The 15,792-nt window shown below is 39.3% G+C and overlaps 1 protein-coding gene across 1 annotated transcript; it reads right to left on the minus strand.

Moving 5' to 3' along the window:
• Positions 1-5,509: 5,509 nt before the first annotated feature.
• adra1aa (adrenoceptor alpha 1Aa) lies at positions 5,510-11,119 on the minus strand. The gene is made up of 2 exons (XM_053325712.1): positions 10,219-11,119; positions 5,510-6,063 (listed from the first exon to the last, which is right to left on the minus strand). Exons 1-2 carry the CDS (start codon positions 11,114-11,116, stop codon positions 5,510-5,512), a joined length of 1,452 nt encoding a protein of 483 aa, XP_053181687.1. The 5' UTR covers positions 11,117-11,119.
• Positions 11,120-15,792: the final 4,673 nt, after the last annotated feature.

Consider the following 15,792-nt stretch of genomic DNA (forward strand, 5'->3'; position numbering starts at 1 on the left):
TGGTAATGGTTATTTGAGTTGTAATGTTGAGCACTGTTGTTGACCCTCTCCCAATTATAGCGTGATACTCTCGGTCATGTATGTTTTGTAGGATACCAGGGTTTTTGGGGAGGGGAGGGGGGGATCATCAGTCCTGTCAGCATTTGACCCTATCTGTGTTGACTTCAGTGGATTAAAATAATCAAAATGAAACCCGTGGCAAGGAGTCGTTTTTTACGCATGAATCAGTTAACCATGTAGAATTTAAAGGTAACACTTAATTTTATTTAAAGTGCAGAATTACCATGCAGCAGGATCCCAACACACCCCAACACACTTTACAGTTAAAGAGAATACATAGGCCTACAGCAATCAAACATCAGAAACATCAATGTAAGAGGGATGTTATAAAGGTGATGGACCCGACTCAGGTAGGCTATAACCAAGTGAATAAGGCAGGTTTTCAATCTTGATTTCAATATTTCAACTGAACCTGCTTCTTTGATATGTAATGGAAGACCGTTCTGGAGATAACGGGTATGATAGAAAAACACCCTGAAGCCAAATGATTTTTCGTTAACTGAAATAATGCTTAGGAGACAAGCATCCAGAGGGCATATGCAGGTAAATATGCAAAGGCAATGCAAATTTCTGCAAGGCCTTATGAGGATCTTAAAATCAGCTTGCACAAGAGAGGCCAGAATCGGTGTTATATGGTCAAATGTTTTTGTCATGATTCTAGCTGCTGCTTTCTGAACCAGCTAGAGACTACCAGCACATCTAGGAAGACCAGACCAGAGTAAAGGACATTACAATAATCAAGCCTAGAGAATACAAATGCATGCATGTTTCAACATCATATATTTATAGAATAGGTTTCATTTTAGCAATATTAGGCTACTAAGATGAAATGATGCTGTCTTGGTTATAGACTTGATATGCAGCTGGAATGTCAGACAATAATAAAAAATGATGGTCAAGCTTTCAGATATGATAAAGCCATCAATGTTGGCACTCAAATTATCATACAAATGATATTTGGCTGGTGGAACATCTAATAATTCCACTTTATCAACATAAAGTTCAGACCCATCTATTTTTTTTAAGATTTCTGATAGACATGCCTCTGATATTAGTTGGGAAAGGTCGTTTAGCTTTACAGGTCCAAATATGTATCATAAATGGAAGCAGTTACCAGAGTGGTAATGGCCTCAGGGGAAATTATTTCTAACTGTCAAAGAGTGCAGTTGGTCTGAGTCACAGCATCTACATTCATCAAAACTATTGGACAGTACACAGCCATCATTGTGACAGGAGTGTGGACTTGTGACTTTATCTCTAATTCAATCAATCTTATTTGTGAAGAATTTCAGAAAATCTTCTGTGTGAGTTTCACAACAACTGGAAACCAAGGATTATTTTTTATCTGTGTTAATCAAGTAAGAGAAATACGCCTCCCTAGCAGCAAAAAGTGCATCTTTATACTACACTTAAAACTCTCAAACCAAGGGAAAAACTTCTTGTTTTGCCATATGCCTCCTGCACTTGAGCTTTCTTTAACTCTGTCTGAGTGCATCTGAAAACCATGGCACCATGACTTTATTCAAGTGTGTTTTCGGTTTGTTAGAGGAGCAACAGAGTCAAGCATTTTGAGCAAGGCACTATCCAGATTGTCTGTGAGATTATCAAGGGACTCAGAATTTGCACTAGAGGTGTCAAGTATATCAGATAAACACTCAGCTGGTATGAACCTAGCAGTGGTGTCAATACAGCGATAAGTATATTAGATTCTGAACACTTACTTTGAGTACAGAGACAAACATTGAAAAAGACACAGGAGTGATCAGAAGCTGGAACCTGTAAAACATCAACATTAACATCATAACCTTAAAGATTTGGTCCAATGTATTTCCACAGTTGTGGCATTCTTAACATGTTGGGTAAAATCAAGACCAGTAACAAGGTCCATAAATTCTTCTGCTCTAAAATCTGACATCAGTCATTTACATGTTACAGTTAAAATCATATCTGACAAAAGAAATATTCAAAGTTTGAGAAATCTCCAAAAGTGCGTTCAGTGCAGGTGAACAATTTAGAAAAGATGGTTACTAGTCCAGCCCTTTTCTTTTCCTTGTTTAGCAGGAAATAAGAGGCTATATTCTGGAGGTGAAGCCCCAGTAAGTGTCACTGAGGCAGTGGTTGAGAGCCAACATTCAGTAGGAAATACAAAATGTGGACCATTTTTGAGAAATAAAAACCATGAATGTAAAAACTCTTACTAGAGGCCAATCTAAAGTTTAATTATGCAAACTTCAAATCATCTGAGGAGGACATATAAGGTGCAGAATCAAACTTCAAGCTGATTTGTACAAAGTTTGTTTAGTTCTAGACCTACATCTTTGGTGTACAGTGTAGGCACCAGCTTGAGTTGTATTACATAGGACATGTATGATACTGAGGTGGAGGTCACTGTGTGTATCAATTATAATGAAAAACTGAGAAAAAATAGAGAAAATGTCCTGAGGCATCTAGATTTTGTTAGCTATGTATAAAAGCAGCTGTCACTGGTAAAGAAGTACTCATTTACTTAATTGAAAGTGCTAGTACAATACTTTAAAATACTCAATTTCAAGTAAACTTTAACTAAAAGTACAGAAGTAAAAGTACTAGTTTTGCAGAACAGTGGTCCCTTTGAGTGATATATATGACATTATTGGATTGTTAATACTGATGCATCAGGTACCATTTTATTGATGTAGCTGTTTACCAATCAGCTTGTTTTAACTACTACTTGAACCACAGTTAGGTTTGGTCAAGTAGTTCCTCAGCAGTTTTTGATAATTGTACTTTTTTGATCCTTAAAAAGTTATTTCAAATATCTGAAAAGTTTAAAGAGGGAATCACTCTTTGGTGAGAACTGTTAACAACTGCTATTTTATCACAAGAGGAAACAAGCCAGAAATGTTGGAAACCAACTTTAATAATGAATTGTATTTTATTAGTGTACTGTGTGTTTTTCTATATTAATCTGGAAAGTCATAGCTGTCAGAAAAGGGTTAAATATGTATTATTTATATAATTCAACATTACATAATCCTTATAACAACTAATTTCCAGATAGTTATTATTAAGGTACTAGACATATACAATATTGTCTCTGATTTAGAAATCAACTATCTTGTTGAGTCACACCACATCACAGTGATAGAACAGAGTAAATGCAGAGTGATAATTAGACACTAGGTGGAGGCACAGAGTCATCAGATCAGTGCTGTTGTTCTGGCTCCTCAGATTCTCCCCCCACAGGGACCCTTCCAGTAAAATGAATTGAGCCAGACAGCAGCTACGTCACAGCCATTGCACACATCAACGAAACTTCTGTGATTAGTTGGAGCAAAACCCCTCTCCCCCTTCCCGTCCCCATCTCCTCTCTAACCTCCGGCTGTTTGACAGTTGTCCAATTAGGACTTATCGTGTTGAGTGCACTGATTAAACTAGAGAGGGGAATCCTGATGTCAACATCTTCACCCAACTGATGAGAGCTTTAGAAGAGAGAGAGCGACAGAGTGAGAAAAAGCACGAAGAAGACTTGACAAAGCTAAACCCTCCTGGGGAAGTGTGCAAACATGAGTCACCAGCATTGCTTGCTTTGCTTGCCATCCGCTGAAACACGAACAACACTAATATAAGACCATATCTGCCATCACTACAATATCATCATGTACATTCATTTTAAAATGGATTTATTTCCCTTTAGAATGAACAATTGTGGGTTTTGGCTTTTTGAAACTTTCAGGAACACAAGCATAGAAAAGATCCACTTATTGATATTTTCACCATGAATACATAAAATTAGGCTGCAGGATAAAATCAGGGAGTGTTGCTGAAACACAGGAGGGGTGTTCTTGCTCTGTTCCAGTCTATATCTGACTCATGCAAGGCTGCAGGTCTAATTATAGTATTCATTACAGCTACTGCACTTGGAAGATGATATATCTTTAAAGCGTGACACACAGGTATTTTCTGGCAGAGGTTTTTATACGTAATCCCACCACTCTCTGCACTGAGAGACACAATAGAGGGAGGAGTGAATTAGGTCATCTGTACCATCTGTAGTTTATTGCCGCTGCTGGCTGGTGACTCCTCTCCTAATGGCATCTGAGCAGCGATGGTGTGATTTAGAGGTTCACAGGCATGCCAGTCAATGACAACGCGGACACAGACAGGCACTTTCACTGCATTGCTGGTCCCTCCCCTGTGGGAAAGCTGTCTGTCGACTCCACTTCCACCACTGAACTTAATGCGCGGAAGGGGAGATTGGCTTTAACGATGCCGGCTGCATCTCTTCCCCTCTCTCACACTCACAAAGGGAGTACATCCTGGTACTACAGAAGAAGCAGTCAGGAGAAAATAAATCAATACTGTTGTCCTCTTGCCCTTTGATGTATCTGCGTAAATAGAAAGACAACTTCGCAGTCCTGAACTTGCTCTAAGAACACTCAAGTTTTCACCTTCGCACTGTCAAGCAGCACCGTCACAGGGGATCTTATGAAGGCCGGGGTTGAGAATCTGCACACGTCAGAAACAAGGAGAATAGCCCGAGAGGAGAATGTTTGAGACTGTGTATGACTTAACTTGACATCTCTAAATCTGATGTTTTTTTTTAAGAGGCTTGGGGGCCGGTCAGGATTGAGGTCATCAACCACAAGGTCAGATAAAATTCCACAGAAGTATATTAAGACATCCATCTGGCACTGCTAGGAGGTACATGAAATTGTGGGAATGTGGATAGATGAATTAGATGTTTTTTGGAGCTATATATTTAGCTAATAAACCAAAGGGGGAAAAAAAGAAAAAAGAAAACAAAAACAAGAGTCCAAAAATGTCCTCATGAATCCCTTGTTAGGAATATGTCATAGAAATTTATTGTAATGTGACATGGAAGTACGCGAGGTTCCTTGGTTTTTACTGTGTACACAGCAGTACACAAACAAGACTTTGACAACAGGAACAGCATTAGGCAAACTTTGGAGACAACTGGAGCACCACTGACCAGCATATTTGTAGCATTTGTTGAAATCATGCAACATAGAAAAGTTTCTTATTTACATTTGTATACATTTTAACTGCTCTCTGTCATATAAAATATGTAAACACCATAAAAATGTTTTGGTCCTCTTAAGGAAATACTTTCACAGCTTTTCTTTTGGTCCACCTTCTGGAAGTGTTTCTAGGATCTTTCTTCTGCACGTACAAAATTGATTTATTCAGATTTTTGTAAAAAGACGTATTTGTGTCTGTAATATTCTGACAAATCTTTGAAACCGTGCTTTGTCGATGTCTGTGTTTAGAAGGCAAACAAGCTATAATCCTCTTAAATGATTAAAAACCAAGAATATCAACACTAAGATATTTCAATTTCAAATTTCAACCACAGCTCTTCTTTTGTGACGTTAACAGAGCAAAGGAAATATACTCATCTGTGACCTTCAGAGGGGAATCGTGACTAATGGATGAAGGATTACAGTGCTTATACAGGCTCTCCTTTTTCCGACAGGGACAATTGGTGGATTTTAATGGTGGGAAGGTTTCCGGCTTGTGGGGGGTGGGCACAGTTTGACTCCTGCGGGGAAGTCCCACCACTGAGGATGCAGCAGCAGGTCCGCTGGAAGCTTTTGCTGCAGAATTTGGCCACTTTAGCCCTGCTTGTCTCTGCTGGTCCAGATCCACCAGTGGGACCGCTAGAGAAGACCCTCCATTCCCTGCTGTCCCTTGAGGAAGGCGTTCTGGATAGGGCCATAGAAGAGGAGGGGCTGAGCCGACAGGTCCCCCTGTTGTCCAGGCCAAGAGTCATGGGCTGGTTGTGACCTTGCGTTTGAGTCTGAACTGCACTCAGATGGTGATGATTATGTGGTCTGGGATTCACTCGCAAACAATGAACTCCTAGTAAACTCTGGAAAGCCTTCTTAAACTCCTGGTTGGAGCAGGGGTAGATGATGGGGTTTATGCAGCTGTTGAAGTAACCGAGCCAGAAGGTGATCTTGAAAACAGTGTCTGAAGGTCTGTATGCAGGGAATATGGAGCCTGTAGGGACATTAGACACACAGATTACAGCAGAAGGAACAACAAAATGTGCCCAGTTTGATACATCTGAAAACAAGAGAAAGAGCTTACAGCCATGCTAGCGGCTCTGTGAGGCATTACTTTGAAACAGGAGAGATTTGAGCTAAACATAACATTCTCACAGTGACAATGCTAACGTGTTCAGTGGGCAATGTTTACCAGTTTAGCCTGTTAGCATGCCAAATACAAAGTACAAATAAGCTGAGGTTGATGGGAATGTGATTAGTTTGGCAGAGGTTTGGTCATTAATGAATGTATTGGATGACTAGACATTTTGACATGATGGTGACTGATGAAACTCTAGGAGCCATGAATATGTGTTGCAAATTTCACCACAATCCACCCAATAGTTGCCAAGATATTTCTCTCAAAAAATATGTCAACTTGCTGGTGGTACTAAAGGAAAAGTCAGAGGTTCACCAAAGTCATTAAGATGAATCCTCTGGGAACAATGAATGTCTGAGGAAAAAAAGGCAGGCAATTTATCTAGTAGTTGTATTTCAGTCTGGATCAAAGTGGCGGACCAACCGACTGACTCCCCAACCGAGAGGCTGACAGACTATTCGGGCCAACATACCAGCATTTCCACTATTTAGAATACATTTTTAGAGCTCCAGTACTTATTCTATCATTGAAGAATCGAAGGTTGTATTTATATGAAATAAGCACATGATCTGCGAGAGAGATCATTGCACTCATTTACATCCACTTAAGACAATTTATTTTTAATGGTTTTATCCTCATGGGGGAAAAAAAGCACCCTACTTGCCATCAAGGTTAAGGATTTTATTAAAATTGCTGTCATAAATTGTGCTGCTCTTGATTAGCGGAAGCATTCACAGCAGACAATGTGAGTCAGATCTTTAATGAAGAAGCTGAAAAAATGGTTTAACAGCTACATTACACTGCTGGCCTGTTTGTCACTGTAAATGTAGGTGACTGTGCACATATCCAGTGACTGCTGGTGGAACATTAAAATTATTAAATGGCTGACTACTTATGTGGCTGCAATTTTATCTATCTATCTATCTATCTATCTATCTATCTATCTATCTATCTATCTATCTATCTATCTATCTATCTATCTATCTATCTATCTATCTATCTATCTATCTATCTATCAGAGGTAGAAGGGGAGAAGCTGTCTTGTGAAATGCTTTATTGGGCAGGCTGTTGCAGGCAGTTAACCATGGGCTTTTGAAAAATGAGATGTGATATAGATGTATAGAAAGAAGAGATGGAGAGAGTTTGAGAGCAAATTATGCTGTGCCTTGCTGTACAACTCATTCATTCATTTTGTCCCCAGCTGAACCAAAAAGAACAATTCTATTATAGCCAGTATCCTTGATAGATTCATTTTTGGAGTGAAAAAGAAGGGTATCACAGATGTAAAATAAATGTATTGTTGTCCAAAATCAAGAAATGTCTTGGGGAAACAGTTTTGGGATCAGATTGTTGAGATTTTAACTTCTATTTAAGCACATGTGTCAGGTTTTTGGGAGGACCAGCAAAATTAAGTGTGGCCCATCTGCAAAAAAAAAGGCTGTCTTTCATAGTTGCTGAGATACGAAGCTTTGACCAAACACTGACAAAATTGTGGATCCCGAGAGAGATAAAAAGAAAGGAAATAAATTCTTTGCCACATTAAACATTGAAGGATTGTACCATTACAACTGCTATGAAAACGTGGTATGACTCCTAATGCCATTGATGTTAAAATAATCAGTAAAACAAGTTTGATTTAAAGCTGCATTCATTGATTTTTTGGCCCTAGTTGCACACACAACACTGATATATTAAGAGTTGATATGGTGTAACATATATACACATCCAGCTGTTATGAAGCAACATCAAGTCCTGTTTCTGATGAATGTCCAATATTCACTTTTCTTAAAGCTCTATTTTGGTCTCTACAAACACTTGCACCATCTACTTTTGTCTCCAGTTTGTGCCAAGTGGATTGAAAACAACCACCTACTGTAGCTGAGAAAGGTCCTGATGAGACTGGTGGGAGTGGATCAAAACACTACAGTTGTAAGCAGTAAAAAAACAAAGAGCTGAAAGATGCTCAAATGCTCTAAAGAGTTGGGTGATCATTTTAAAAATATTGACTAGTACTTAAAAGAGCAAATTAAAATAAAAACCTGAAGAGTACAGGTTAGAACCTGTTCTATGTGTAAAGTGCCTCGAGATGACTATGTTGTGATTCAGCTCTATACAAATAATGATTGATTGATTGATTGATTGAGATTGAAATTAACACTAGTTGAAATTTCTTCTGGTCTTTACTGTAATATCTCTCCTTTCAGTTGTGATATAGAGGAGGTGTACTGCAGGGTGAGTCAGTACACTGACATCGCTGTTAGATGTGGTTACAAGTGAAAAAGAGCCCACTCACCCAGCCAGACCCACTGCTGTGCGACGTAACAATCAGACAGAGCAGAAATACTCTGTTGCCTGGTTAAGTTATTCTTTCAATTAGCAATACCTTGCTTTACATCTCCGCAATGTCCCTGAGGGGTACTTCTAAAATCTCAAAGACAAACCATTTCTGACATGATGAAATTCCCTCAATTTATTTTCCCCCAATGACAAAATAATGTTTACTCCAGTTAACCAAATTGAACTATCACAAGTTATCTGGCTCTACATGTCATAACTAGACCATTTTCTTTGTGATTCACTGCTGAATCTATCATTGTCCGCAGAATTATGTGGCAGCGGTATCGGGCCTGACGCCAGTATTAGTAAGGGAGCGTTGGTAAGCTGAGTCTTCAGCCAAATGGTAGCAGCTATATTTAAAAGCATGAGAGCATGGAATACATTTTTAAAAAACCTGAGGGATTTGTGAGGGTTTTGCTATATCTCATATCTACTCGGTTCGGATTTCCTACTCACATTCCATCCATATTAACACTAGCTCCTATATACTAGCTATGTCCCTTTCCCTTCAAGCTTGTCTCGATCATGTTGGGTGGTCTTGAGGGGAGCATCATATAATGTCTGATAACGATGTGATGGCTTTATCTGTCATTCCCAGACAGGCATTGTGATGAAGTGACTCACAGAGACAAGGGAGAGGAAGAAGCAGAGAAATGGCTTGACACTTCATTCAAGGGTCTGTGTTTGAAGTATATGTTGGTCTGATATTCTGTCCTTTTGTTTACAGACAGGGGAGTGTCGGAGGCTGTCAGAGATCTGAAAGATTTATAGAGACTATTTATGGAACGTCTACCTGGCCGAGTCAAAGCATTTACTATATTACCCTGCTCAATAGGCCAGAGGGCTTGTCTGAATAGCAACTATAGTGTGCTCCCACAGAGGAGCAATTCAATTAATATCATCAAATATTAAACCTGGCAGCACTTAAAAGGCTGCCATTGATGAATCAATGAATGCATCTTTAAAATGAATTTTATTTATAGGTTTCTAAAAGTATGACTCATATGTGTGATGGGAGGTGTTCAAATGTATGAACCTCTATATCAAATTTTTTTTGATTTTAAACATTTTAAATGCAGAGAAAAGTTAGGCAATTTAGGAAATGTGCTTATTGCAGAGAGTTAGATGAGAAGGTCAATAACATTTTTATGATTGTACAGTAACTTAGCTTAGCATCAAGATGCCCAGAGATTACAAAATCCACCTACCAGCACCTAAACCTAAAGCTAATTAAGGAGTCCAGGGAATCACTGCACCCATCCAAGACAATGTCTGGTATATACTGTAACCACTCATAAAACAACATAAAAATTTTACAATTCAGTTTGCAAGCAAGAATTTTTTTTTTGAATTACTGAGCTCTAGAGGTGCTGGTTGGTTACCTTTGGACTGAGTCATAATAACCATCTCCTGGCTGCAGCTTCATATTTACCATGCATACATGACAGATGTATTGCTCTTCTCGACTAACTCACAGTGAGAAAATGATTAAGTGTATTTCACAAAACATCAAACTATTCCTTAAGCATTCATTATTTTTTGAAACAATATTGTCTGCACCATATTGAGTTGATTTCTTTCATAAAAGTTGATTTGCCCAGACCAATCCTGCAGAGTGCTTGGACATCAAAAACTAAGAATCACACACAAGAAGATGGATATAATGATACTCACCAATAGGTAGCACCAGGAAAAACGGCAGCCAGCACAGCACAAAGCAGCCAACAACAATGCCCAAGGTCTTGGCAGCCTTCTTCTCACGTGAGAACTTGAGCAGTCGCAGGGCAAAATGGGTGCGGTTGCGAAGGGCCTCATCTTCTGATGCAGTTGTGTTGCCTCGATGTATCCTGAGAGTCACAAACTCTGAGTCTGACTTCTCTGTCTTTTGGCCCTCTCTCAGACCTTGACTCTCTCTGTGAGCTACCACATAAACCCTACAGTACATGACCAGTATAATGGCCAGAGGGAGGTAGAAAGAACCCACAGCAGAGAAGATAGCATAACCTGGCTCCTCTGTGATCTTGCAGATGGACTCATCTTCTGGTGCTGGCTCTTTCCAGCCAAATAACGGTCCAATGGATATAATGATAGACAGCACCCACAGCAGCATCACTGCCAACAGCGCCCTGCGTTTTGTCATTATTGCCGGGTAACGCAGAGGGTAACTCACTCCAATGTAGCGGTCCACAGAGATCACACAGAGGCTCATGATGGAGGCAGTGCAGCAAAGCACATCCACAGCTGCCCAAACATTACAGAAGACTCGTCCAAACACCCAGCGATCCAGGATCTCTAAAATGGCAGAGAAGGGTAGTACAGTGGAGCTCAGAAGCAGGTCTGCCACTGCCAGATTAACTATGAGATAATTTGTCACTGTCCGCAGGTGTCTATGGCAAACTACTGACAGGATTACCAGGATGTTTCCCACAACTCCAAACATGATGAAGCCACCTAGCATCAAGCCCAAAACCACAGCTTTGACCACGTTGAGCTCTGGCACTAACACCTGAGTGTAGTTGGAGCAGTTCTGAGTCAGAGGAGTTGGGGTCATATTGTCCAGCACAGGAACCATCTGTTCCAATACTATGCTGATGCTTGACACTGTCCTGTGCAGCAGAGGTAGACTGAAACACAAACCTTTTTAAGTTCACTACACAAGAAAGGGGACATCAGGGCATTCTCATAAAAGCCATTAGAGTAATGATCACATTAAGTCTGTCTTGTCAAAACATAATTTGAATGATGATGCCTCGGGCAAATGAGCCATTATGTTGGCAATGCATCAAAAAAAATAAAACTACAGGATGCATGCAGAAGTACAGCGAGAGAAGCATAATTTATGCAGATGAAACCTACTTTGCTAGAACCAGGTAATCCATCTTGAAAATGTTTCTGATGTTAAAACTGAGTGCTATTATGCAGCTGGAACAAAAACACTTTTAAAATTGCATTATTGTTGAGAGACGAATGTACACATCTAAAAAAAAAAAACTTGGCATGTTCTATGAAATGCAGTTTGTTGACAAAGTCCATATTCTTAAGAACTGTAGTGAGAGAAAATACTTTTTTGGATAAGATGGTAGGTGATCAGTAGACAACATCCAGGTTCGTCCTGTTGAACGCAATTTCAGCTTCAACACAGCAACAGTATCCAGTGCCTTTGAAAACAGAGACAGAAGAATCTGCTTTGAGTAAAATTGATGCATCCATCATGTACAGTAAAAAACAGAAAAGCATTCATCCTTGTATATCTATTGTTACACTTTGCAGCGTTTTGTTTTTCTTTTCCATATTACTGCTGCTCAGATCCATCAAGACTGTGGGCGAGAGACAACGTTTGAGCCGCGGTTGCTGTCAGCAGATGCTGTCAGATCAATGTGACCGCAGCCTCATCTCTCGCTTATCGACTAAACACAATGTGAGGTTGAAGAATAAAGAAACCGATATCAGGACTGACCAGTCACCTGCTTCACTGAATCGTCTGGGAAACATCACATAATTAAAACTTCAGATGGCATTGAACCAAACCAGAATAGCTGGAGAGCGAATCCTCAGACACAGGACCTGTGTTTTTTATGGCCGTGTTGGAGTACTAAAATGATCTTCAACTGACCCACACCAAGTTAGGCTTGACCTCACTTTTAATCCCTCCGCTAAACAAATCAATATCACACTGTGGCCTCTATACAGGTGGAGGTCAAAGCAATACAGTGTTACAGTTATACATTAATTTATGTGTGTGTATTCAGGTGTACCTGTAGATTTTTAGAAATATGCTTTTTTTTGCTTTCAGAGAAGCATTATCAGGAGCTTGTTTGGTTTGGTTTGGTTAGCTTAGCTTAGCTTAGCATAAAGACTGGTAACAGAAGGAAACACCTAGTTTAACTCTCTCCTAGCAGCATCTCCAGAGTGTCCCTAGCCTAGATAAGCATGTGACTCTCAATAAAACCACAAACTGTCATTTTTATCCTTAAATTCTAGTATATATTAAACAAGTAAGAAGTATCCTATTAGTGAGCTGTGAAGGTGCCGGCACTTAAACTTTATTACCTCTGCCTGCTAGCATTTGTTATGCTAAACAAAGCTACGCTAACCGAATGAAAACGGTTCACGAGGATGTCTTACTTACATTTTTCATGCCTACTTTGGCCTGAACTGCCCCATCTTCATTAAATTAATTTCACTTTGAATGTTCTGACTTCAAAACAATGTCTTAGTTCAACACAAACTCCCCCAGTTAGACAGATGTGAAAATAATCTTGTCTATGCAGATTACCGACATTTGTAATGGCCATGTTCCTTAACGAAACGTAGATTAGATGGGACAAGTAAAAGTAGTGCGGCCATGTTGACGATTTGGGGATTTTGTTAAGCTGCTTTATTTGTGACTAAATTAAAAGTTCATCTGAGTTGTCCTGTATCTATCTATTTTTCTTTCTTTCTTTCTTTCTTTCTTTCTATATATCTATCTATCTATCTATCTATCTATCTATCTATCCATCTATCTATCTATCTATCTTTCTATCTATTATTGTTCTTTTTCAGAAGCCCCTGAGCTTACACAACAACGCTGGGGTCAAACATGCTTAACAATGCTTAAGGCGGAAGCATTATGCCTCAGGTCTTTACCCCCCTCCTCATCACACTATTAACCAGTATCTGACCTTTTCCTCTGCTCCTCACAAATCTCCAAACTGGGTGTACAGCTGTTTAGCATGTTTGATAGTTCAGACTTGAAGTTCCTGTACATGCTTACATTCTTCCAGTGTCGGCTTGGTGCAACAAAGCCTGCTTTTCAGTGCCAACTATAAACCAGCACCTGAGAGCTTCTTCCACCCACTCAAATAGAGGGAGGAGGTAGTAATGCCTCTAAGGTAATTATGAAAGTAAGAGATACATGCTTATCCACAGGAGCTCATTACACTGTCATCATTTTACACAGTAGTGGGATTAAGTTACCTCACCTCAAAATATTAAGTGTCCCTGCTGCATTTAAATTGTTTAATTTTTCTACAACACAAACTGAATTAATTGAACAGGACAAAATTACTCATCACTCGTGGATCCATTTAGTCATGATTTGCTCTCCTATTCTATGTATTCTGTCGGTAGTAAAAGGGATTACGGTCACCTCAACTATAATAATTACAGTGTTTAGTTACCAGACATTTAGTGATAGTATAATGATGGTGTGACATCTGCCGCGGCTCACAGTAAAAAGTACAGAATGGGACTAAGTGGCAACTGATAATCATTATGGTTAGCTTTCTTTTTTTCATTTATATCACATCAAACTACAAGAGAGACCTATTTCTTAAGAGCTGATCCAATTACAAGTTAGAAAGATTTCCAATCAGCGTACAACTTTTAACAAACCTAATTTTATTTATTTATTCAGTTCATTATTTGTAATCACGAGACTTAAACTCATGATTCTGTAAGTATTAATAATTAAGATATAATGGAACTGACAAGTTTATTTCATTGGGCTGTTGATAAAAGTCCAATTGATTTCACTAATTTGTATAAGTTTGAGGAGTATGGATGGAGATAGATCCAGGTCCAGTAAAATAATGCACACTGGTTATAGGCTCTTTTCCAGCATCGATCTGTTTAATATTCATACAGAGTCACACACATCTTACAGTGGGGGCTGCCCAGTGAAAGAGCAGGCGTACTGAAGCAGATCTATAACCTACTGAGGTAGCTGGAGGTTATGTGCCTTGCTTAAGGCATGTAGTATGTGCACATTCACTGTCACAGCCATCTACAAACAGGATTTGTGTTCTTGGCTGTTTTCCAAGCAGACGCAACAATGTGTTAAAGATGTTAATGTGTAGCAGCTGCTGAGGGTTGGACAATAACTGTTGAGGACAGCCCAGGACATGCAGCCACTTCATGTCCATTATTTTTAATTGGCCTGGAGTAAACATTCATTCCAGCTCAGATGTAATCTCAACCTCTTCTCTGGTACTCAGGGTAATTCCCAGCTCTATAAGCAGTGGCCACAGTGCATGACCTGACAGTCTGTATGACATCCTAAATAAAATGATAGAGGCAGAGGCTTATTGGCACCTGTGACAGTCAATAGACATAAGACCTCACTGTGCATTTTCTACATAACGTACATTTTTATTATTAGAAAATCTTTTTCATTCGAGAGTCAAAGGATGGCACTGTGCCCTAATATCGGGAGACTTAAGTTTAGATATTTCAAAATAACCGAAATAGCATCATATAAACCAACTATTTTAAGATGAGCGTTATTATTTCAAGTTGGGTAACTTCCGCAGATTAGGAAGACAATTATAAACGTTCAGAATAGCCCGTCTGACGAGATGTAACTCAGAATTACAATGCAGTTATAATTTATTATAAATGTAATTATAACACGCGCAGCGCTTTGTTTCTTGACTTATTCCCGCACAATATATAACAAAATCTGTCTCTCCTTTGTCTCCAAAATCCGCACAGTTGTTAACAAACAAAGAGATTCAGCCAAAGTCTGCATTACCAGAACTGTCAGCAAATGAAGAAACGCAGCAATTTAATTAGAAATAATTATAAAGATGACCTACCAATAAGAAAAATAAACCAACTTCACATGCTCTAATACAGTTTTTGATTTTTCTTCTTTTATTTTATTTTATCGGACTCACCGTATCCCGCCGGCTTGGCTGAGTCGCGCTATGAAACGGTGAAGGGAAAGCGCACCATGGAGAGTCCTCACATCCGCCGGAATAAACGCCCGATCTCCAGGTGATCCAAGTCTCTTCAGATGATGATGAGTACCACTGCTTTCTCATCGAGCCACGTCCCCCCACCCCCACCCCCCATTTGTACCACCACCCACCACCCATCCACACATCATCTCTCTCTCACCCCCCCCCCTTCAGCATCATTCCCTATACTCCCTGTGCGTCAGCGCAACCACTCACTGTCTACCCCAAATGACTTTTCATTCAGAAATGTTTCATTTAAGAGCGTCACTCACCTTTTAAACAGTCACCCTGTAAGAGAGTTTATGTAAGTGTATTTCTCCAGAAGTTCATTATGATATTGCTTTCCCGAATTTGGTATAAATTCGGGATATTACTTCAGTTTGACTGACTTTATTTTGTTTGTTTTGATTATACTTAATCAGTTCTGATCAAATGGCTGTTTGAAAGTGTTTTGTTACTTTGGTTATTCTCTCTCCTATTTCATATTATATATAGTTTTTATGTTACAGCTTTATAATTATAATGT

The sequence above is a fragment of the Scomber japonicus genome, chromosome 9 (assembly GCF_027409825.1).
Source record: "Scomber japonicus isolate fScoJap1 chromosome 9, fScoJap1.pri, whole genome shotgun sequence".
Lineage (NCBI taxonomy): Eukaryota > Metazoa > Chordata > Actinopteri > Scombriformes > Scombridae > Scomber > Scomber japonicus.